We start from the raw sequence: 25,406 nt of genomic DNA, 5'->3' as shown, positions 1-25,406 counted from the left end.
CTCATTTCTGCCTCTTGGTCTGGCCCTCGACCCAAGCATGTCGCCTGCATGCAAGGGGATGCTTGTTGACCGTGATGTATGTCTCCAGCCCTTACCTCTCCCAGCACCTCTAGGCTTGTGTGTCTCTAATGTGATATTTCTAAAAGATTGGAAAAAAAGTAAAACCCTTGGTTTTTAACTTGGCAAATCATCCACTAATGCATTCCCACACAGCAGCAAGAATATTCTTTTCAGAACATTCAGATCACGTTGGCCCCTCACTTACAGCACTGCCATGTTGCATCACCCAAAGGGGCACTGTTCCCATTGTCTTCTTTGCAAGTGGTGCTCTGGTGTTGTGCCTGAGACCCTTTACCTTCGCCCCCTGCTTGTCCTGCCTGGATAAACCTCCTTACTCTGGGCCCTGACCCACTTCAGCCTCATCTCTCTCACCATCAGCTTACCATCCTCTCCTTGGTCTGTGTGTCTCAGTCCCACTGGCCTTGAGTCCTTTGAGACGTGTGTTTTCCTCCCGACACCAACTAATTCTTCAGTTCTCTGAAGACACCACGTAGGTGTCCTATAGTTCATTTCAGTTCTGACACGACTACCCAGTGTTAGCACAGAACCCACAGGTTAAGGTCTCAGACCCACAAGACCACCTGTACTTCAGGCACCAGTCACAAGTATTGGGTCCCGGGGTTACCCATACTTCTGTCCAATTTGGCTACAAAGTTGGGGGTTTCCAAAACCCCCTCTCCTCAGGTAGGTTTGCTAATTTGCTAAAATGACTCACAGAACTTAGGGAAGAGCTTTATTTACTGTTACTCGTTTATTATAAAGGATGCAACTCAGGACCGGCCAAATGGAAGAGATGCATAGGGCAAGGCATGGGGGGAGGAGCGTCCCCTCTGCGGGACCACCACCCTCCCAGAACCCCTGTGTGTTCACCGACTCAAAGCTCTCAGCCTGTAGCCTGTTGCTTAGGGGTGTGTGTGGAGGTTCCAGCAGGCAGACGTGGGTGAATCATTGACCATTGGTGATTAACGCAGTCCCCACCCCACCTAATTCTCGCCCGGAGGTTGGGGAGTGGAGCTGAATATTCCAAGCTTCTAATCAGGGGTTGGCTTTTCTGGCAAGCAGCCCCCATCCTGAAGCTGTCTAGGGGCTTCCGAGGGTTTCCTCATTAGAACAAAAGATGTTCATATCACTCAGGAAATTCCAAGGATTGTAGGAGCTCTGTGCCTGGAAGCAGGGACAAATACCAAATATCTTTCTGTGACACCACAGCCTTCATCTTGGTCAAGCTTCCCACTGCAAGGTTTTAACAATCACTGTTCGCCTTGCCGTGACACTCCAACCATCTCCCTTCAGATCTTGATTTAATCCTGATTTCTTCAGGTAACCTCCTGGCTGACGTCTCCTCTTTCAGACCCGGTGCATTACTCTGGAGCTCTCCCTCCCAGTTCTTTCAGAGTCACAGTTCCACATTTGTTGGTGTGATTGTCTAGTGACCTTGCCCTATGGGATGGCTGAATTGTGTGTCCCAAAAAGTTCATCTGTTGAAGTCCTAACCTCCAGTGTCTCAGAATGTGACTGTATTTGGACTTAGGGTCTTTAGAGAGGTCATTAGGTAAAATGAGGTCATTAGGATGGGCCCTGACCTGATATGATTAGCATTCTTATAAGAAGAGGAGATGAGGACACAGACACACAGAGGAATGACCACGTGAGGACCCAGAGAGAAGATGACCATTTACAGGTACAGGAGAGAGACCTCAGAAGAAACAACTTTCCAGAACCTTGATCTCAAACTTCTAGCCTCCAGAACTGTGGGAAAATAAATAGCTGCTGTTTAAGCTACCCAGTCTGTGGTACTTTGTTACAGCATCCCTAACAAACTGATACACACTACAAGGATGTTAGCTCCACCGAGGGCAGGGACCGTCTCAGGGTTTACCCATCATTGCATCCCCGAAGCCCAGCACAGTGTTTGGCTCTATACGTATTCAGTAACTATTTGGTGAATGGATGAATGACGTATCTCAAGGTGATGACAGACATCTTTGAAATATGGACGTCTCATAAACCCTGTACTGTGTGGTTCCAGGCCAATGTTCCCTTATCCTTTCAGTATCTCTGTTTTGAATTTCCTGCCTGTCTTTCCTCCCTGAAGGAGCATTACTTCATCTCGATAATCTGCCCAAAGACCAGCCTTGAGAATATAGAGAGATCTTGTGCTCAAGCTTCCTGAGTGCTTCTCAGCCACGCAGGGGCCTCTCCTGGTAACTCCCACCTTCCAGGCTGTGTTTCAGACTGTAAAGTTTGCTCAGTATCTGGCTTCTGCATAAGTAGAGTATCAATGAATAATAATACTGTAATCTCAGAAATGCTATTGGGGAAAAAAAATTAAGTAATAGCTACATAAGACCCAGAAAGGCTTGGTAATGATGATAATACTTAAAGTTGAATGGTAGTTTACAGTTTACAGCCTTTCATTTCACTCCAAAAACAACCTTATGATGGCATGATGGTGAATTTTATCATCATCCCTTTTATAAAATGAAAATAATAACAGTAATAAAAAATAAAGTTCAAAAATGGAGTAGTTTGGGCTTCCCTGGTGACGCAGTGGTTGAGAGTCCACCTGCCGATGCAGGGGACACGGATCTGTGCCCCGGTCTGGGAAGATCCCACGTGCCGCGGAGCGGCTGGGCCCGTGAGCCATGGCCACTGAGCGTGCGCGTCCAGAGCCTGTGCTCCGCAACGGGAGAGGCCACGACAGTGAGAGGCCCGCGTACCGCAAAAAAAAAAAAAAAAAAAAAGGAGTAGTTTGGGCCCGGGTTGCAGTTAATAATTGGAAAAGCCAGAACTTAAATGTTGCCCTTTGAATCCTGCAAGCAAGTGCTTTTTCTGCAACCCCAGTGGGAAAAGTGAGAGGATTGCTCCTAGGCACTATTATTAGTGATTCAAGGAGTGTCTGTGAATGAAGGATCTGAAAGATACCAACCAATTGTGTTTTTAAAAAGAGACCGACCCAAGAAGTCCATGGATGGCAGTGGTAGCTGGATGCAGGCCAGCTCTGCTCCCCGAGCTGAGGCCTCATCTGAGCGGTGACGGCAGCCGAGCGTCCTGGGAGTCTGTGTGATAAAAGCAGCCTTGGAAGAGAGCCCAGCGGCTGGCTCCGCATCCCTTTTTCATTTTTCCCATTTCCAAAGACCAAAGATCACGGAAGGAAGAAGAGAGAAATCATTATTTGAGGCTGAGCAGGAGTTTTTAAACTGTACATTAAGTTAATGCGGGCCCTCTTGGGGCTGACTTGGGGGATAGGGAAGCTTGGTATTGCATCTCGGCAGATGGAATATCGTTCTCTGGACCTTTGTTGGATGGCAGGCTCTTTTCTGAGTCTCAGGCCTGCCTTTTCCGTTCTTCCTCGATGTCCCTGGGTAGGACGTGCTCTCAGCTCAGCGCCCTGGTATTAATGCTGAAGGAAATTAGACTCAGAGGCCCCGATGGGATCCAGAGGACTCTGCAGAGTCCTAGACCCCTGCCTGCAGCCCCAGGGGGCACCATGGGCAGGAACGGGAGGGCTGCACACCTTGACCAGCCTTTCCACCCATCCTCTCTAGGTCCTTTGGAGCTTTGCCCACAGCTGTGCCAGCTGCAGCCCTTCCCCTGGGGAGAGGAATGCCTTGCAGATTGTTCCTAACCATGAATTTAGGTGCAAAACATAGACTTTTGCAACACAGAGACCGGAACACAAGCCCCAGCTCTGTGGTCCTTAGTCACATGTCCTTGACACGTGACTTTCCCCTCTCTTAGCCTCAGTTTCCCTTTTGAAAGATGAGATGAGCACCGTGCCCACTTCACTGGGGTTGTTGTAGGGCACTCTGAGATGACGCAAGACAAACATGTATCCCGGTGCCTGGGCAAAGTGCTCACCGAGCAGGGGCTGCCCTGAGAAGAACAGCCTCCCCTCGCGGGGCAGCCACGCGCACACACGCAGCACAAGTGCGAGAACATGTGTGGGGACAGCCCAGCACGAGGAGGATGTTGAGAAAGGCGTTGCTAGCCCGAATAAAGAGATCTCATGGTCAGGTTGGAAGGGAGCTTTGAGGTCAGCAAATCTTGTGTTTCTGCTCAGTGCAGGTAATCCGCCACCTACAGCATGCCTGCCGGGTGACCTCCCGCTCCCAAAGGTCCCCAGACCTACTTTGCATCAGAATTCCTGCAGCTGTCCTTTGCAGAGAGACCCCCTGGCCTCACCCTGAGAGAATCTGCTTCTGTAAGAGTCCGATGGGGTGTGCAGAGAGCAGCCAAACCATTTGAGAAGCTTTTTGCAGAGATCATGCAGTCCCGAAGGCAGTGTTTCCTTTACTGCTGTGTCTCCAGCAGTTGGTACAGGGCCCAGTGCACAGCAGGGACGTGGTGAATACCTGCTGGATGGGGGTGGAATCACGCAGCCGCGGAAGCCGTGCCCGGGAGCTTCTCCCTGGAAATGCAGCTCACTTCTGTCTGGGTGAACTCCAGTGATACTTACGGTCTTGCTTACAAGAAGCAAAATCTATCTTCCTTCAATCTTAACTCATGCAGCCTATTTCTACCTTCTAGAGTGACACTGATTCTAATTCCTCTTAGAAGGGATTATCCCTCAGCTATAGAGGTCAGTAAGGGTGAAGTATTTTTCTCCAAATGAAATCAGGGTTGGCTGAACAAGGTATAAACTGGAGCCGGGGGAGCTTCGTCAAGCAGCCCCAAGGAAACAAAATGATGGACGACAGGACCTTTTTAACTAGAGCACATGGATTCCATCTCAAGGACATGCAACATAAACATGGGGCACATAAACCTGGTTCAGGGTCCCCATGCAGCCCCGTGAAATAGAAACCTTTACCATTTTACAGAGGAGGAAGCTGAGGAACTAAGAATTTGCCCAGGATTACCATTCAAGCGTAGAAGAGCTAGAAATTTGAACCAGATGAGAATTATATTAAAGTTTAAGGAAAGAAGAGGAGGCCAAGTTGGAGAAGCTTAAGCATAGGAAAAAAAAAAAAAAAAACAGGGAGCGTAGAGTCGGTGGTGGAGTCCTATATCTTGCGTTGACGGCGTGTTTCTAAACACCTCCATCCCCTTCTCTGGGCTTCATCTGTCAAACTAGGCAGTTCCAGAGGAATTATTAAGCCCTCCGCAGCTCATGAGAACCTCTGTGTTCCCAGAGTGCGTTTAGCTACAACCAAACGGAAGAAGTCAGAACTGTGAAACCTGCAAGTTCCAAAACAGTCCTTTTCAACCCTTTCAGGGCTGTTTAAATACCCTTTTGTGTCCCATCTTCTCGGGAGATGTTTTATTGTTCTACACCCACTAGCCGGGGGCACCTATGGCTGTGAAGCGGTTCTTTCAGATGTTTAGTGAATGGCAATGTGATACTCTTATGTTTTCCTTATTACAGCCATGCTGTACTCAGACATGCATGGAGGAATGGTACTATCAGAGGCTTTTCTGTTTTAAAATAGCTTAGTCGAATACACATGAGGTCGGAAGGGCATTGCTGTTTTCCCTGCTGATACTCAGGACAGCCCCTGGTGATAACATTTTAATATTCCCCTGCTGCTATAAGCACAGCTGGTTGGATGTGCAGCAGTGGTTGGCAGACTCCCCCTGTGCACCCAGGAGCTTTCCTGGGGGTGGGAAAAAGGTAGCACCGGAAGCAGCCATCATCGGGGCCAGAGCTACCTGCTCCTGCTGTTCACCTGGAGAGGCTATAACTGGTGCACAGCCACTTCCACGCCATTCACGTGGAGCTCACCAGTTCTGGATGGTCTAGGTTTGTGGGTTGTAGATAATATTTATTTTCCATTTCTTCATTCGTTCATCCAGCCACCCATTCATCCACACTGTACTAGGCCTCAGGAGCATTACATTTCTCACTCAAGGAAGCAAAGTCATTAAATTTGTACTTTTAAAATATTTCTGCGGCTGAGTAAAGCAAAATAGAACGGCAAGGGGCACCCCTGAGGGAAAGGTGATCGAGGATGAATCTGCTAAGGTATCAGGGAAAGAGAGATGATGAGGACAGAGCGAGGGAGGGGATGAGGCTGAAAAATAATAGATAAAATCTGGAGGAGTCGGTTATGGCAATGATGTGAGGGGTGAGGAGAGGGGGGTGTCAAGCTCGATTCAAAGGTCCTGGCTTCAGTGACGAGTGAAACCTTGATGCTACTAACCGCAAAAAGGCAGGAGTCAGACGTTATTTAGGAAGAGAAAATTGTGCATTTGATTTTGATCAGTTTGAGTTGAAGGTCGCTGAGAAAGAGCCAGATGAAGATAGTTGGATTTAAGAGTAAGAAGCTCTGGAAAGTAGTCCGATACGGAGATGGGTGACATCTTCCCCTCAGTGGTATTTGTTTTTGTTCTTGTTTTTCTGTGGTACGCGGGCCTCTCACTGTTGCGGCCTCTCCCGTTGCGGAGCACAGGCTCCAGACGCGCAGGCTCAGCGGCCATGGCCCACGGTCCCAGCCGCTCCACAGCATGTGGGATCTTCCCGGACCAGGGCACGAACCCGTGTCCCCAGCATCGGCAGGCAGACTGTCAACCACTGCGCCACCAGGGAAGCCCCCCTCAGTGGTATTTGAAGCTGTTGAGTTAGATTCCATCATCCAAGGATACGACGTAGAGCAAAAAGGGGGCAAGGATGGGAGTTGGGGAGCCCAGCATTCAGGGGAGGCAGAGGGAGGGGACCCCCATGAAGGAGGTGGGGAAGGAATGTCCAGAGGGAAGAAAACAGCTAGGAGACTAGTGTCACAGAAGCTAAAGGCTTCGAAAAGTTTCAGCGGGGCTGGGGAAGGGCCAGCAGCGTGGCAGCTGGGGGAGCAGCTGGCTGAATTTCGCAGAGCCCAGCCTATGCAGCTAGGGTCAGTGCTTGAATCGGAAAACTTAGACTTTCTGAACAATGACCATCACAATAGGGAAAAAGGGAGATGCCTTTAGTTGAGCATCTAACCACGAACCAGGCACTTTACGGTACTATCTTATTTATCAATACATCCATTCTTAGAGGCAGGGGGTGGGGATTCTGTTCTTGCCCTTTTACTGATAAGGAAATTGAGGCTCAGAGAAGTTATGCCTTGGTCAAGCCATACAGAACTGGAGCTTGAACTCTGTTTTGCCTGGTTGTAAAACCCTTTGTCTTTCTAATTTATACCTGGTGGGCAAATGCCCCGCCTACCCTTTCCACATTCAGTGTGCCACATGGAAGCGTCACCAATCCCTGCTTCCCTGGGGCCTCACCTCCTGAATGGCAGCAGCCCTGCCTGGAGCCAAAAGCTGCGGAAGGAGGGAACCAGGGGAGTTCCCGGTCTGGAGCCATCCGTCTGCTGGCTGGTGACACCGACACCGGGGCCCCAGCAGAATAGCAAGCTTGTTCGCTCTTGTCTGGCTGTTAGTGGTGATGTATGAATAAGCAAAGAAGACAGCTTCATTTTCATAAGTTAACTTGTGCCGAGAGTAAGGAAGACGGGAAACAGTGCACTTAATCATAACCACAGGGCCAGCGCAGAAAACAATGACAGAGCCTTTTCTGTTCATCACAGCGTTTTATTATAATAACTCCTATTATAGAGCAGACAGGCGGTGTGGAATGCTGAGGGCGGCAGCACACCAGCATCCCGTGTCATCTCCCCAAGAGGAATCCCTGGGGTTGTACGTCTTCATGGGATAGCAAGCCCAGGATGGGTTTGCATCATCAAGATTAAGGCTTTAGACTTTGACCTCTGGAGACGAGGCTGTAGTTGCCACCTGGCTGGTGAGCTGGGATTGCCAGAGCTGTGAAAATAAGCTGTCTCATGTGTGCTGTCACCGGGGACCTGAGGACAGCTATGCCCAGAACAGTGTTCCAGGACAGCAGTGCTACCCGAAAAGCTTTGGGGGAAGCCTGGGAGCTTGGAGGTCTGTGTGGAAGGGGCAGGTGTGGCCTGCAGTGTGGCAGGGGCTGCAGGAGACAGGAAACGGGCATCACGCACTCTCCCCATAGAATCCACTATTCCCTGCGCTCCATTCCTCCTACGTATCAGCGTTTCTGTCATTGCATGTACCCCGCTGCTTCATAACTGTTTACCTGTCTCCTTCCAGCTGCCTCTAGGGTGCAGACTGTGTTTTATCTGTCTTTGATTCCTTAGTATTTTGTGTGGTATCTGACACAAAGCAAACCCTCAATCAATATCAAACTGAACGAAAGTGTAGGTAGGGTAAGGATCGTGTCAGCTAAGGAAGGGAGGGAACCGCTAAGACCAAAGACGCCGAACCCAGGCCAATGGGGCAGAATATTGGGCCAGGGAATTCTGGGTATGATGACAAGAGTAGATACCTACTGAACATTTTACTATTTTCTGGGCGTTGTTAGTGGTGATGTTTGAATAAGCAAAGAACACAGCTTCATTTTCACAAATTAACTTGTGCCTAGAGAAAGAAAATGTTCAATTCTGAGGTGTGTACTTTTGTCAATGCCATATTATAAATGAATGAAGAAACAGGCACAGAGAGGTTAAGTAATTTGTCTAAAGTCACACAGCTAGCACCTGGGTGAGGAGCCAGGATTGGAAACCAGGCAGTCTGGCTCTCATACACTTTCTTCACCACTTTACTGTACTCAAGAAGTGTAACACGAGGCGGCCACTGAATTCTCCTGGTTGAGGCGCTAGATTTAGACACCACGTGAGTTTTATTGTTTGCTAGGGGCCGTGCAAGGGAACCTCACTGATAACCAAAGCCAGGACAGAGCTCCCAGACCCTGATCAATAATTCTCAGATTTTAGTGTGCATCCGGATTACCTGGGGGATTTTTTTTAATGCAGGTTACTAGACCCAGTGGCCAGAGTTCTCATTTAGAAGTGTTATGTGATGAGGGAATTAGTATGTGATATTACCCCCATACTCCCAGATCCTGAGAGATAAGACAAAGGAGAGCAAAATGTCACCTTATTTTGCTGATAAAAGTGAAATTGGAGGTTTTGACTTAGATGTGCATCTACGGCGGATATTCATAATACCAACCCCGGAGCTGGAATCGCCCACCCTGTCACAGGAAGCGTGGGGCAACTGCAGCCTCATCCGGAGGGGACCTGCCCTGTACAACCGATCCAAGGTGGAGCTCTGCTGGCACACTGGCTCCTAGGAGGAAGATGAAGGAATAGCTAGGCCACCTGAGCTCGGTTCTCTCTGAAACTCAGCAGGTCAGGTAGCTCCTTCCCTGCCCTTGGGGAAGAGGAAGGATTGGGGTAAGAAGCCGGGAAATCCCTCCTTCACAAAACGAAAGATGTAGAGGGAAGCAGCCTTCCGGTCACAGTTAACTTCACAGTTGAGGCCTGGGAATCTGCACTCTTAACAAGAAGCCCAGGTGTTTATGTAGCAGTTGGTCCTCAGACCACACTTAAAGAAACAAACTTCCAGAAGGACTTAATTGTTGTGCTAGAGGGCCTTCAAAAAGAAAACCATTTGGATGGGCTCACTGTCTTTCAGAAGCTGACCGATGAGCTTGAATGATGATATTTAAGAAGAGCTATTACTTATATAGTTTTTAATATGCCCCAGCCCCTGTGGTTAGCCCTTAACACATATGAAGTCATTTAAACATGTGAAGTCACAGCAGTTAGATACTGGGGCACAGAGAGGTTAAGTAATTTCTTCAAGGCTACACAGCTAAAAAGTGGCAGAGCTAGAAATAGGAACCAGGCAGCCTGGCCCCAGCCTTCCCCTCTGGCTACACTGCTGCACGTGGTTTCCGGTCCACGGACACAGACCTCTGCAGGGGTGAAGGCAGTTAGCCCAGGGTATTCACAAGCGCACTTGCAAAGCCCAGCTGTCGCTTTAATCATCGACAAAGCAGCTAATGAATTCATCTAAAAAAGCAAAATGAAATCTTAGTAGCTGTTTATTATTTTGCCTTCTCAACCAGTGGATATTAAAATTACAGCTATCATGTTGCTAATTAAGGATTTTGTTTTCTTAACCTTAAAGAGGACGGGCATATGTGAAAGGGCCGCTTGCCACCATCAAAGGATATGCAGCCCAGGTGCAAAGTGACAGAAGGAGAATTTGGATGTTATCCTTTGAGATAACATGGCTTAAGGTTAACCATGCAAATTACTCCTTCTCTGAAGATGAAGCCCTTGAGTTGAAGGCTCCAGTAGAGCAACCCATATAAAAGATGCTTTCAGGTGCTGCCACCCCATCTTTGCAGTTTTCCATGCAACTGAGGAAGACGCCAGAGTTCCCAGAGCTGAGTGAGAGAATATGTTGATGTTGGCGAGTGGGGAGAGGATGAAATGCTTTGCAACCTCAGAAATGTGGGGACACTAATACAGTAACATAAGTGGTCTCCATTCAGGAGAGATTTACGCACCAGATGTCATTTATTTAGCAGACATTTATTCATGCCTATTAGTGTGTTAGATATTATGCACTCCTTGCCCTTGGACAAATGGAGAGGTGGACATTTACAGATGAGGCGTGTGTGCTTGAACATCACCCATTCTGTCCTCGACAGGACATAAGTCAGCCGATGGCAAAAATACCGGGAGGAAGCGCTAAGTCGAGATGTCCCCCATCTAATGCGGGAATTCACAGTCTGCTTCTTGCCAGAGATGGGCCTGAAAGGATTGCTGGTAGGGAGTGGCAGGGGGCAAGGCTGGCGAGAGCTGTACGAGCAAGACATGGAGATGAGGACACAAGCAGTAAAGCTATGCATTTTCGTGTGGCTGTTAGAAAATTCATCTGAAGAGTAGGTCGAGGCAGAATACAATTCATGGCATGTCCGAAAGTGGAATTTGGACTTTCAGGTAGCTGAAGATTACCTCTCCTGAAATTCAGATGGCCACCCTAAACTCAGTGAAACGTCATTCCCCTTTATCGGTTCTGAGCACATGATACCCCTCTTTCATCATGCCAAAGAAAACCATGGTGACGCCAACCAGGGGTCATTAGTAATAACGAACCAGCTCCCCCAAGGACCCCACATGCCCTTTGAGTCCCAGCCTCGGAGTGAGGTTATTAAACAGGCTCTCCAACAAGGTTACAGCATCAGGACTCAGCACACAGCTTGCTCGGCTGAGGGCACCGCGCCTTTCAGATCTGTTGTGCACGAACGTCCCAAGCTTGTTGCATGTGGAATTGATTAGCTCTTGCACTTTCTGAATTGGTGACCTGTTTTTCTGAGGGATTCTACACGTTTTGGTTGTGATTATATACAATGACACAGTGGGTGGTAGTGTTTTTCCTATGCCGCTAATTTATGTATTTGTGCTGGGGCAGTGATTTAGATGGGAGCTCGATAAATTGATCAAATAAATTACACCAAACCCACACACCATCATTTCAGGGAGCTGTCATCACACCAAAGAGGTTCTATGTCGCCCAGCGTGGTATTCCAGGAGAACCGTCGTGTTTTCTTCACGGGCTGCTAGGCTTTCATTTGGTCAGAAAGAGCTTTATTTCTCAGACAATATAAGGATTTTAGCTCCAGAAGACATCAGTTAGCTGTGGAAGACAGTGCCCATTAGTCCTGTGACCTTTAGCAAGTTACTTACATTTCTGAGTCTCAGTATCTCATCCTGTAAAATGTGGACTTATAATTTCTGCCTCAAATGTTTGTTGTAAAGGTAAGCAGTGATGCAGAGACAGTGGAAAGAATCTGGATGTCAGATAACTATAGATTCATATCCTGGCTCCAGGATACGCAAGTTATACAAATCACGGTCCTCAGTTTTCCTAGTTTGTAAAGTGCTGTTGATAGTAGTTGCAAGGGAATACCTTCTGCACGTGGCATGATAGGGTTGTCTAATAGAAGATAGTTGATTCTGATGGCTGCCTGCCCCACCTAGAAGACCTGAGTCCGGAAACATTAACACTCTAAGAAATTGGGGTGAGTGGAGGACTCACCTGAGGTGCTAAAGCTGCTAAGAAATTGATTGAGAGACCTGACTCGCCTTTGATGTTGGCCTCAGTACAGTAGAGGGCGAGGCCCACGTCAAAGCCGAGCTCTGGGGACAGAGAAGCAATTGTTCCTCTAGAAAACACGCCTGCCTTGACGTGATGCTTGTTGACAAAAGACAAAGTGGATGTGAGAGTAAAAACGCTGCAAGAATGTGGCTCTTCTCTGGGGACTCCCTTCTCATTAACCAAGGGTCCTTTCTTCCTCTCTGAGTGGAAAATTACCTCAACTCCTGCCTCAAAAGCCAATAAATTAATATACCTTGGGAAATAGTGAACTGGAACATTTGAAGAAGAGTATGTAAGTAAATAAATACGTGTTCACGTGAGTTAAGGGATAGATGGACAGATGGACGGATGAATAGTTTGGGATTCTGGCTTTGTCACAGATTAACTGGATGACCTTGTTAATTAAGTTAATTAAGTACTCTGGGCGACCTCCATTTCTTTTCTATAAAATAGGGATAATGAAAATGGCTGGGCTGCCTAAGTGTGAGAATTAAACATATTAATACAAGTGAAGCGCTTAGATAAGAGTTTGGCACCTCATAAAAGCTCCCAATAACAAAACCTGTGTTACGATGATTTGCCATTGTTGTATCTGCCGTTCAGTACTCACTGTGCCACGTGGCTTGGCTTCTTTTAAGACCTTTGCATTCTCTGTACTTCACAGGTCAACAGGTCCTGGGCCTGGTAGAGAACCAGAGTGATTGGTACCTCGGAAACCTGTGGAAAAATCACCGCCCTTGGCCTGCCCTTGGAAGGGGCTACAACACAGGTAAGTCATGAGGGTGGCTTGCTGGGGGTGGGACAGGAGGTGGGCCAAAGCACGGGAGAAGGCCACCTGGTTGCCTGAGTTCTGCACTGGACGGTACATAAGGCGTTGGCCTCCTGGTTCTTGCTTAGGGCTGCAGCTACAGGCAAAGTCGCTACTGGGCCGTGGCAGTCCGTGGCATTCTCACCAAAAAGCCCCTCTCCGGACTGACCGTCAGCCCCAGATCCAGCGGGACAGCTTTACGAGTGTGACCTGTAGGTTCCTTGGCTCTGTTAATAGAGACTAGAGATCATCGTGTCCACTTTAGGTCCCCAGGATCTGTGTTCATCCTCAGCATTCAAGATTCATCTTTGTATGGGGAGCAAAGTTACTGATGTGTATTGACTCAAAGTCTTGTCAGAAGCGACATAATTTCTTTTTTGTTTTATTTTGTTTTTTCCCTTTTTTTGTATAATTGAAGTATAGTTGATTTACAGTGTTGTGTTAGTTTCAGGTGTACAGCAGTGATTCAGTTATACGTGCATACATATCTTTTTGTTTCAGATTCTTTTCCCTCATCGTTTATTAGAAAATATTGAATATTGTTCCCTGTGCTATACAGTACGTCCTTGTTGGTTATCTATTTTATATATAGCAGTGTGTATATGTTAATCCCAAACTCCTAATTTATCCCTCCCCTCCCTTTCCACTTTGGTAACCATAAATTTGTTTTCTGTCTCTAGGTCTATTTCTGTCTTGTATGTAAGTTCATTTGTATCATTTTTTTTTAGATTCCACATACAAGTGATATCATATGATATTTGTCTTTTTCTGTCTGGTTTACTTAGTATGATAATCTCTAGGTCCATCCATGTTGCTGCAAATGGCATTATTTCATCCCTTTTTTATGGCCGAGTAGTATTCCATTGTATATATGTACCACATCTTTATCCATTCATCTGTCAAGGGACATTTACGTTGCTCCCGTGTCTCGGCTCTTGTAAATAGTGCCACAGTGCACGTTGGGCTGCATGTGTCTTTTCGAGGAGCTAACATGAAACTGGCTAAAGTATATCCTGCGGTCATGCTCCGCTTCGAGTAGTGTGGCCAAGTGCAACCCGACCATGTGCCTGGAAGAAGAAAAGGCAGAAATATTTGGTAATTGGTACTTAGGGATACCACAGCCCCTAAACACCATGTGTCTGAAATCAAATCCATTTTCTACCTTGCTGCTAACCCAAAATGTGCACCTCCTCTTTTCTTTCTGTCTCTGTTAACAGCATCATTCATTCATTCTTTCTTTCTTTCTTTGTGCAGCTCTTGTCTGTCTAATGCTTACTGTGCACTAGGCCCTATGCTAATACACCAGACACAGCCCATGACCTCGTGGAGCTTATAAAGGATGAAACTAGAGCAACCTCCCTCTCCTTAGGCCCACGTCCTGCCACTGTCTACCTATGAAATGCCTCTGAATTCTGCTTCTTCCCCTCCATCCTCTTTGCCACTACCTGGAACTGGAACTTGGAGCTCAGGGGGCAGTAGGGTAGGTCCGGCCAAGAAGGGCTGGGACCTGGCATCTGGGACCAGCTGTACTGCGTTGGGGCAGGGGTCTGGGCATGGCGCCACCTGAAAGTGGTAGGTGGTAGCCTGTCCTGGACACTAAGGTCAGTCTGTAGTGGGAAGAGCCAGACTCAACTCTGAGAGCTGAGGGTCAGATTCCTGAGAGGTCAGGTGCAAACACGGAGCCCCAGAGGCCACAGGAAAAAGGCTGAGAGTCAAGCTTCCAGAAGTGAAAGTTCCGAGGTCAGGTCAGAGCGGGGGTCAAAGCTGGACTAAGACAAGGAAAGAAAGGTCCAGGGTCAGTGTCCTGGGCAGCCAGAGGTTAGGGAGGCCTTCACTGAAAGCTGTCCTTTGCACTGGGGGGACATTCCTTTAGCCAACGTTTGCCAGAACGTCCAGGCATGCCTCACGGGATGTAACACCTACCAGGCATCACAGCCTGCAGGGGTTGCAATGGAAGAATGGTAACCACCAGCCCTTCACAGACCCAGGCTGCATCCTGGAGGCTGTGCTGGGCATTCACCCGTGAGTTGCTGGATGGTGGGAAATTCTGGGGAGTCCCTGAGAGGGGCCAGGTTCAGGGAGGGAGCGCAAAGGGGCTCAGAGCAGCAGCTTTTCTTAGCTGATTTAGAGGTATTTCGGTGTTTTAATAATGGGTAAGCCTCTGCATCCCAGCTAAGTATTGACCAGGTGCTGTTCCTGGTGCATTCTAGGTGTTCATCTCATCCGATCCTCACACTAACCTCATGAGGCAGGGGCTATCCTTATCTCTGTTTTATACCCAGGAAACTCAAGCTTAGAGAGTGAAAGTATGTAGTCTGATAAGTAAGGAGCCTATTAACTGCTAACCTTCCTAGCTTGAACCTTAGTGGCTTCTATTCTATCAAGAATACTTTTTTTAAATGTGGAGTCCTAGACTCTTGAAAGGTCTGGGGAGGGGTCCAGGATTCTGCCCTAAAGGAAGCCTCCAGGATGTTTCTGGAGCAGAAGGTCCAAGGGTCTGCTCTGATAAAACGTGGCACCCCATTACCCCTTCCTGCAAGCTTCCCCAGGAGCTGTTTTCTCAGCACATTTGAGGCTGGACCCTGTAGGAACCCACAGTGGGCCAGTGAGAGGGCCCCCCATGCTGCTTCTGCTCAGCAAATGATCACCTCACGTTGATCTCCTGTGCCTGGGTTTCCACACATTCACTCCCGGCTTTCCTAAAGCTCGGGACACCCATGCTTATCAGGTGGGAGAAGGGGCATCTCAGGTGAGCCCTGGTGTGTGTTTAGTTCTTGCCTTCCACAGCATAGAATAATAGAAAATGTCACATGGAGATGAACTGCAGTGCCTCTAGGACACAGCATCGGGGTCATGGTTATCTGCATCAAACAGAAACCACCGGTCATCAGTCTGGGTTTGCAGGAGGAAGAACAGTGTGGCACACTGGGGAATTTATGATGACCCAAATGGCATGTCCCCTCCTTCAGGAGACAGACAGGTACCTAAACCCTCTGCAGCCCCTACTTGATAGACCAAGGCAGTGAGTTGCTTCCCTTCTGGCTGCTTCTAAGAGGGCAGAGCAGATGGGAAAAAGCCCTGTTAGAAGTGATGTATCCATTTAAATAAGCCAGTGACACCAAGTGATCGTTAGAAAAGGATTTCTGCGACATCGAAATGCATTGACTTTCATGATGGGAATTTGTTATTTTAAGACTGAGGATTGTGCCACACATCAGTGGATGAGTCATCCAGACACTTAGATTCTAACGGAAATTGTCAGGACTCCACTGGAGAGAACCTGCGCCCCTGAATCCCAGCGCATCTCAAGCCTCCAGACGGGGTATCTCCAGCCGAGCCCCGTGCTGAGCCTTCAGCTTGGTGCTGGGAAGCCAAGACAGGTCTGGTTAGGCTGGAATTTAGCCGTTTATCCTCTGGGAGCTTGGCCAAGTTGCTTCACCTCCTTGAACCTTAGTTCTCTCCCTAATAAAACAGGATAAATAACACCACCACCTAGTGTGTGAGGGTTAATGGGGTAACTTGTTTAATGAACTTAGCCTGTGTCCTGTTGCATTTTTCTGCCACTTATTTCATCAGGGAATGGGATCCACCTGCTTTAAAAATGGTGGTTACCTGGTTCCCTAGGGTTTGCTGAGGTCTCCTAAGCTCTCGGGTCAGAAAGAACCAGGACATTTTCTTGCTTTTCCCCAAATATAATGCAGTCACCTTGCAGTTTTTAATCTCTCCACCAACTAGAAAAGGTTAACTTTTCATATCATTTTAGAAAAAAATGACAATGTTAGTTTGTATATCAGCCGATTCTACTTTGAAAAGCCCCAGAAAATGCATAAAATGTTGGAGCTGGAAGATCTGCCCTTAAGACTTGACCTTGACGCTTTTCAACTTTGCGCCTTTGGAAAGCTGCTCAAGCTCTCCAAGCCTTAGGTTCCTCATCTGTGATCTGAGAATGATAGTCCTATCCCAGAGCCCGCTGTGAGGCTCCAAGGTGGTGGTATAGTTACAGGGGAGCTGGTCAACCCAAGTGCTTCTGGAAGTTGGTGGTTGTTTTTCTTTCTCCTCCTGACCACAGCCTAGCATCTGTTTTCAAGTAATTCAGGTTCAGCCACATTTATCAGATACAGCTGCATTCACCAGGCTTCCTACAAGGCACCTTACCATGCGTCATCTTTGTTAATTCCTAGAATTGTCTTGTATGCTAGACACTCGCCTTCGAAGAGCCAGCCAGTTTCCCTTCCTCTTTGTTTTTCTTTCCCAGTCTGCTTGCACAAAGCCCCCAGGGTCCTAAAAGATGAGGGAAGATCTGCCCACCTCTCCCACTCATCCGGCTCCCTTCTTCCTGGAGCGGTTTACAACTTAATTCCGTATGAAGGGAGCTGCTAAACCACAGCAGCTGTGGATGTCCAGACAGCCGCCGCTCAGGGTCCTTGCTACAGCCATTCAGGTGGAATAAAGGAGAACTCCCGTATCCCCGCGCAGAGATGTGTCCATTCCCGACCATTCTGTCAGTTCATCATCTCCTAGGTGCAAGCAGCTGTCTGCAGGACTTTAAAAAACAAACAAATGAAACCAAGATTATGATAGTCTCATAAAGATTCAACCCGCTCCAGTTCATACACTGAGAGTGAATATCTTAGAAACAAACACCAGCAAAGAACAGAAAAGAAAAGAGAGCTCAAAGTAGCAGGTGATTGGAGAAGGGACCGGGGAAGGCAGGCCAGTAGAAAGAAGGTGGCAAGTTTACAGGAGGCTTGTCTGCACGGGATCCTAGACGTTACTCACAGAGAGGATGTGTCCTCCCTGAGACATATTAAGGATATAATATTAACCAGAAGATGTGCTTTCAGGAACAATTTAAAAGTAAAATGCATCCTGTTCCTTTCAGTCCCCAAATTAGGCCAGAGACAGGCAGATGGAGGCCTGGCTCTCCAGGGAGGGAGGAAGAATTTCTCTAGGAATCCTTACCTACAGAACAACGAAATTGGGACATTCAAGGACTGACTCACCTCTGAGGTTGGAGCAAACTGGGCTGTGAAGAAGTAAAGGGAAGGAAATTCGTGGTAAAGTCAGACACGGTGGCGAATTCCATGGTGGCGATGGAAGGAGCCAACATTTGACAACTTGCTTAACAGCTGTTAAAGAAATAGCTTTAGTGGGACAACTGGCAGTGTGGGCTGTAGGGCCACCCTCTGCTCTCCCTGTGGTACCTGGCATTCTGCAGCCCTAGGCCAGTCTTTTCATTTCCCTGAGCCCTCTTCATGCTCTGAAGGAATATTGGGATTGGATGATTTGTGTCTGTAATAAGTACGTCCAGAGAAACCAGATTTAAATGTAGTTTCTTCCTTCAGCACATACTACTGAGTGTCTGTTATTTAGGGCAGAAAATGATTTTTTTAAATGTGATACCAATTGGGCTTCCCTGGTGGCCCAGTGGTTAAGAATCCCCCCGCCAATGCAGGGGACACAGGGTCGATCCCTGGTCCGGGAAGATCCCACATGCCATGGAGCAACTAAGCCCGTGCGCCACAACTACTGAGCCTGCGCTCTAGAGCCCGCAAGCCACAACTACTGATCCCGCGTGCCACAACTACTGAGCCCACGTGCCACAACTACTGAAGCCTGTGCGGCTAGAGCCCATGCTCCGCAACAAGAGATGCCCCCACTCGCCGCAACTAGAGAAAGCCCACTCACAGCAGCGAAGATCCAACACAGCCAAAAAAAATAAATAAATTTATTTCTTAAAAAAAGATGATTGTCTAGTAGAGGAGAGTTTGCTTATCTGTAAATAAATTCAGTGTGACTTGAGCCTCTAGCCTGATTGAGATTCAGAGTTGAACATCAGCCCTGCAATAACCCTGGACCAGCATTTTCTAGACTAATTCTAGGAGATATTGCAGGTGATGGTAGCATGTGTTCAGAAACTGTGAACCGTGGACAGCTAAGGTTGAGAAATCTGCATATTGCTTCCCTCCCTTGGAGATTCAGATTTCATGTTGGCATATTAGAGATGCTGGAAAGTCCAGAAGTAAAGCTGTTAAACCCACCAGCATTCCCCACTCTTACTTGATCGTAGAACTATGGAAACAAGTTTGGAAACAACCGCCCCTACCTCTGTGAACTCGGAGGACAGAGGTGATCACTTTTTGAGCTCTGTATCCCAAGCCCTTGGTGTAGAAGTATTTAAATGGAGTTTGTAGAATAATCCCTATGAAAGATGCTTGAGGTTCAAGGAACGGTTCATCTGACACCACACTTAATAGAAATGTTTACTGTCTTTTGTTCTGCAGGTTCTCATTCATTTTTCTACTATAAGGGCGTAGGCACCATAAAATTGTACCTTCTTAATCAACATCCTCTGTGTCGTTACATATCTGAAGCCAGTCACCAGCTAGCAGCCCTCCAGAACTTTCCATGGGAAGGAATCGGGTATGAGATGGCTTTAAACCTCTCACCATACTGATTGTTGGGTCGCCATTCAAATGACACGTTCTGGCTCTTATCAAACTATCAGAGGCTCACACCTCCAGCTGGACACTTCCACCCACTTTTCTGAATCACTTAAAATACCTATTTAAGATGTTACTTTCCAGGCCCTAACCTGGAGAGACTGAATCTGAATCTTGAAAGATGAGGCCAGGTAACCACTATTGTAAACATGCTCCCTACATGTTCTGATGCATACCAGCCTCCTAGGTCAGACTTGCATGGCCATTTGCACATCAAGCTCCAGTTGAACTTGAGTTCAACTGAAAAGCTCCATGAATGACTGTTCAGCCAAAGGTTCCCAGTTCCGTGCTCCTGTAGTAGATTTATTGGGCCTGGGGCACAGACTTAATATTTATCTCTGGCGAGTGTTATTGGAGTTAGGCCAATCTTTGTGGCCTTTTATTTGACTTCATTTTAGTTTTCAACTTAGGGTCAACTGCAAAAATAATGAAAATGCGTTCTGTTCTTTCAGCCAGTGGCCTTGCCCCTTTTTTTTGGTAACAAATGTCTTGAGTGCCTCTTTTACAATCCTGGAATAAAATCCAAAGATTACCTATATTACATGGTCTACAAATATAATGTCAAAAAAATCAGTACAGTTCCCTAGCTATGATATAAAGAAAAAAAGGAAATTCATTTACTATAAAATAATAGTGACTGCAATGTGTAATTGCTCAGGCTTGGCTATAGTCAAAGGCATAATGAAGTTAATGAAGTACTAGATGCTTGTATGCCTGTGCTCGCGAGAGAGCTGTCTTCAGCGTGGCAGCTACGAAGCAAGATGGTTCTAATGGGACACTGGCGGTCCAGGTTCCGTGAGCGGGGTTTGCCATCTGTGAGAAGTTTTCCAGTCTAGTGAACAACTCTTCAGGCAGCAGGAAATAACCATCTTTGCTTGTATTCCAAGTTCAGTGTCTGTTAAATGATGCCCCAGAAAAGCACTCTGTTTTGGAAGTAGTATTAGTTTCAGACTCAGATAGTTATGACAGTTATACACAGGTATAACATGCATGTCCAGTGGGACCCAAGCAGGATGCAGGAGTACTCTTCATTGTGCCAGCCTGTCCCAGAAAGGGGTTCTGTCCCCATTAAGAGTCATGAATCCAAGGCGTTGCAGGTGTTCAACAGGCTGACTCACACGCAAAGCCGTGATGTGCCCAAGATCTCCCTGGAGGTTGATGTCAACTAATAAGAGTGCTTCCTGTCCTGGGGGAGCTGCGGGAGGGATGGATTGGGAGTTTGGGATTAGCAGGTGCAAACTAGCATATGTAGAATGGGTAAACAGTAAGGTCCTACCGTAGAGCACAGGAATTTTACCCAGTGCTTGTCCACTTCATATCCTGAACCAGAATCTCCTTTGGCCTTAGTGCTGCCTTGTGGGTTCATACGGAATAAGTCTCCCTCGTCCGCCTGATGACCCCTTAGATATCTGAGGGAGAGAAGGTGAACAATACATCGCATTCTTCTCTTCTGGGGACCTAATACCCCTGGTTCCCTGCACGTCACTGGTTCTCTGAGCCCGGGTTTATTCACATGTGAGATGGAGGCGGCTGTTTCTGCCTCACAAAGGACTGTGGTAGGCCAATGAGGTGACAGAGTACCTTTACTATGATAGGACAAGATTGGGCATGTCGTCAGTGCTCAGTAAATGTAGCAGCGGGCGCATGTCGTCATCCCTTAAAAGTGGCCAAAGAGACTGCAGGGCGGCTGGCCGTCACCCTGTGCTTCTGGAGCTCCTATTTCATTCTTCCTGCCAAAAGACAGTATTGCTTATGTTCTGGAGATGAACTACCCTGGGTTCGAGTCCTGCCTTCATGGTTCTGGGCAATTACCAATCTTTTCTTTAGTTATCATGTCAGGACAAAAAGAGTTCCCACCTAACAGGGTTGCTTTGCTGAAGAAATGAGGTAATATTTGAAACGTGCTTGAGACAGTGTCTGGATCAATAAATATCAGCGATTAGCACTTGCCCTTTCCTTTTCTATTTGAGGTTCAAAAGTGGGCCCCACAATGTGGCTCTTCAGCTTCTTTTGATAGGAACTCTGTCTCTTGTCCAGTGAAGACACCTGGGGCTGAGCTCTCCCTCCCCAGAGCTGACCACTCATTTGTCTATTCACGTTTCTTGGCCTGGGGATGCCACTGACCAAGACAAAAAGGAGCCCTCTTCATGGGAGGTTGCTTGTCGTTGTGGGAGAGAAGCAGTCTTGCCCTGGTGTCCTTTGGTGCCGTCTCCTCCTGGGCTCCTGCACCCACCCAGCGCCCATCGTTCTGCCTTCCCTCTGTTCCTTGAACACGACCCCCGTGAGTCTCTCCAGCTGCAAACTGCAGCCTCGTGCCCCCACCCTGCCTCTTCCTCCTCCACGGTGTTTGTCGCCTTCTGGCCTATGATCATTCTGTCCATTTTCTTCTTAGCTATCTGTCTCTTTCCATGAGGATATAAGTTCCTCAAGGGTTGTAATAATTCTGTCTGTTAATTTTCCTGCTTTATCTCCTGTACCTAGAATCATTCCTGGCATATACTAGACATTGAGTAAGTATTTGTGGTCGAATGAAGTAAATAATTTTGGAAGATGCTGTTTTGAAGACAGTGACATAGAACAGCGGTTATCAGTGGGGCGTTGGTGGCAAATTTGGTGCCCCAGGGGACATTGGCAATGTCCAGAGACATTTTTCGTTGTCACAGCTAGGGAGATGCTCTTGGCCTTTAGGGGGTAAAGGCCAGGGAGGCTGCCACACATCCTGCAGTGAACAGGAGAGTCTCCCACAGCGAAGAACTGTCCAGCCCAAAATGTCAGTAGTTCTGAGTCTGGGAAACCCTGACATAATGTGATGGCTGGGAAGTATGGAGGGAATTGGATTCTTCTAGAAAGAGCCATCTTTTACAGAAGGGTTCTCTGAGGGAATAACATTTGAGCTAAAGACCTGAGGACTGGAAGTTGTCGCCATGCTACAAGATGGCTTGATCTACAAGATCTAGAATAATAGCGTTCCAGGCAGAGAGAGAGGGGCAAGTGCAGAGACCCCCAGGCAGGAGTGGACCTGGATGTGTGTGTTCCTTTCGCATCATCGTGCCTCACATCCCCTGGTCAGAGACATCAAGCAGGCCTTCACCAAGCCCCAGATGCTTAGCCCATGTCCGGGCCATTCCTGTTCCCCTCGCTACACTCTAGTAATGCTCAAATCAGATTCTCCAAGTGCTCAGATTCTGAATGCCATCGGTTCTGCCTTCCATGCCCTCTGAGCTCTCGATTAACATGCTTTAGAGCCATGCATCTGGTCCTGTTTTCCCGCCTTAGCTCTAGAGTTTGTAAAGACCACCAGCAGCCCAGAGTGAATCACGGCAAAGCACAGCGCAGGGGAAAAGAGCCTTCCTGGGTTGGCCTCGGCTAACTCTAGTCACGTGGCCCCTGCTCTTCCTTGGGCACTCCTTCAGCCCCGCTGGCCTCCTGACAGTTGCCCAGTGCATTCCCACCCTGGGCCTCAGCCCTCTGCCCAGACTGCTCTTCTGCCAGCCTCCCACACCGCCCGCGCCCCCCCCCGCTCGTCCCATTACCTCCTTCTGTCCACTTGGATGTTATCCCCTCATGGTGGGCTTCCCTGACCATCTTATCCAAAGGAGCACCCTCGATCCCCTCACTCAGATTTATTATTCTTCATTGCACTTTCCAGCAACATTATAAAATATATACATCAAGTAAAAATATCAAATATAAAAATCAAATAAAATTTTTATTATTCCCCTGCTGCCTATTTGGTAGGCAGAATGACCCCGGCAAAGAAGTCCATGCCCTAATCCCTGGAACCTGTGATTATATTATGTTACATGGCAAAAGAGACTTTGTAGCTGTAATTACGGGCCTTAAAATAGGGAGATTATCCTGGATTATCCAAGAGGCCCAGTCTAATCACAGGAGTCCTTAAAAGCAGAGAACTTCCTCTACCTAGAAGCAGAACAGATATTGCAGAAGGAAATTCAGATTTGAAGCATGAGGAAGACTCGCTGTGCCTTTACTAGTTTAAAGATAGAGAGGACAAAGTGACAAGGAATGTAAGTAGCCGTTAGGAGCCAGTAAAGTCTCCCAGCCGACAGCAAACAAGAGGGGAGCTCAGTCTTACAACCGCAAGGAACTGAATTCTGCCAACAACGTGATGAGCTTGGACTAGATTCTCCCCCCAGAGCCTCCAGATAAGATCCAAGCTGGCTGACACCTTGATTTTGACCTTGTGAGAGTCCAAGCAGAGATCCCGGCCCAGCCCAGCCCCTAGATTTCTGACCTATACAACTATGAAGTAATACATTGATATGTTTTAAGCTCCTAAAGTAATTTGTTATGGCAGCAAGAGGAAACTCATATCCCTGACTTTGCCCATAAAAATGCAAGTTCCATGAGGGCAAGGATCTTGTTTTGTTTATTCCTGTGTCCCCATCTGGGACATGGAAAGCTCTCAATAAATATTTGTTGAATGAGTAAGTGAATTCCAGCCTTCTGGTCTCCTTCCTTTCTGGGCATGGAAGGGAGCATGGAAAGCTGCTGGTGGGAAACATTCTGTATTCCCAGTTCTTACCGTGTTGCGCATTCAGTAGGTGAAGCCCTCAGCAGGTACTGGCCTGGCATTGGACCCTGCACCAGGCGTAGAAATTAAAAATAAGATGTAGTCTCTGCTTGCACCGTCATCACCCCCTGCCCCCTACAGGTGGTCCACCGTAGACTCAAAGATCAGGCGGTTGGGCTTCCCTGGTGGCGCAGTGGTTGAGAGTTGGCCTGCCAATGCAGGGGACACGGGTTCGTGCCCCGGTCCGGGAAGATCCCACATGCCGCGGAGCGGCTGGGCCCATGAGCCATGGCCGCTGAGCCTGCGCATCCGGAGCCTGTGCTCCGCAACGGGAGAGGCCACAGCAGTTTAAGGCCCGCGTACCGCAAAACAAAAAAGATCAGGAGGTTAAGGACAATTAAATGCCATGTGGTTGGCTACTGTGTTGGAGGGGCACATCCATGGTACAGAGAGCTAAGGTAGAGACGTGCTTGGATGCACTGAGAAGAGTCAGAGCCAGGAGGGCTGTAAGTGGGGAAGGTGGAGTGCATGTTCCAGGCCAACAGAGCAGCAAGTGTGGAAATACTTGGCAGGGTCAGGGAACAATGCATAGTTTGTCTATTTAATTTGATCAACGTGGACTCTGCCCAGTATACAGGGAGTGCCTAAGTGCCCAACCTCTGTCTCCATCCTTTCTAGGAGAATGGCCTTGGGCATATCCCTTCATCTTTTTTTCCATTTGGGGGTTTTTTTGGCCGACTTGCCTCATCTGTACAATAGGGGCATCAGTACAGACTCACAGGATTGCTGGAAAGATTAAGTGAGTGGAAATACCTGACAAACAGGAAGCACTCAATACAGGGTAGCTAGGATTCCTGGCCCAGCCGTGGAGATAGATGGGAGGTTCATGCAGGTAAGCAGTGAGGCTGGGAGCTGGGTAGGTCGAAGGCCTGAATGCTAAAGAGGCAGTTCGGCTTTATCCAGCAGGCTGGTGGGGTTTTAAACAACGCACAGTTTTGCTCCAGGCCCTAGGGAGAAACCACCCTCACCCAACATCCTCTTGCCATTTTTATTGTCTCCATTTATGTCTTGTCCCTGAGCCAGGTTTTCATCTCCTAACGCAGAGGAGCAGCCTGTTCAAACGCTACGCGGAAGCTCCCATCAGCAGGCCCCGGGCACTTAACCCACCGCATTGCCTTCAGCGGCACTGGGTCCTCTGAAGTACCCTCACGACGCAGCCAAGCGCAAGCCCCGCTGCTTATCGGACTTGGTCGGGGGGACCTCTAATTATACTCAGCTGCTAAAGAGTTTTCCCAGCAGCATCCTGAAAAGATGGCAAGCTTGCCCATCGCCCGCCCTCCTGAGCCAAAGCCACTGTTCTAGAAGAGTTACTCTGTCATTCCTTCCTCCTTCCCCTTGCACGGCCTCACGGGAGAGAATGTGTATTTAATTTGAGGCTTCCAGAATCTGACCTTCAGTGCAAGAAGACTGCCCCCAACTTCTCCTCACCCTCTAAGAGAGACCTTTTCGCGCAAACTCTTTTCCTTATAAATCGTTCTTTCTATTTCCCGGGTAGTTCTGTTGGTAGCCTCGTGGTTTTTCTTCCTCTTTG

The 25,406-nt window shown here is 47.9% G+C and overlaps 1 protein-coding gene across 1 annotated transcript in view; it reads left to right on the top strand.

Annotated features, from left to right (window-relative positions):
* The window catches only part of LARGE1 (LARGE xylosyl- and glucuronyltransferase 1), a 590,958-nt gene that overhangs the window by 458,284 nt on the left and 107,268 nt on the right, over positions 1 to 25,406 (top strand). Inside the window, exon 7 of the mRNA XM_067697877.1 lies at positions 12,635 to 12,739. Within this exon, the coding sequence (XP_067553978.1) occupies positions 12,635 to 12,739 (105 nt within the window). The remainder of the gene's footprint in view (positions 1 to 12,634; positions 12,740 to 25,406) is intronic.

The sequence above is a fragment of the Pseudorca crassidens genome, chromosome 11 (assembly GCF_039906515.1).
Source record: "Pseudorca crassidens isolate mPseCra1 chromosome 11, mPseCra1.hap1, whole genome shotgun sequence".
Classification (NCBI taxonomy): Eukaryota; Metazoa; Chordata; class Mammalia; order Artiodactyla; family Delphinidae; genus Pseudorca; species Pseudorca crassidens.
This window is presented reverse-complemented; position numbering and strand designations above follow the sequence as displayed.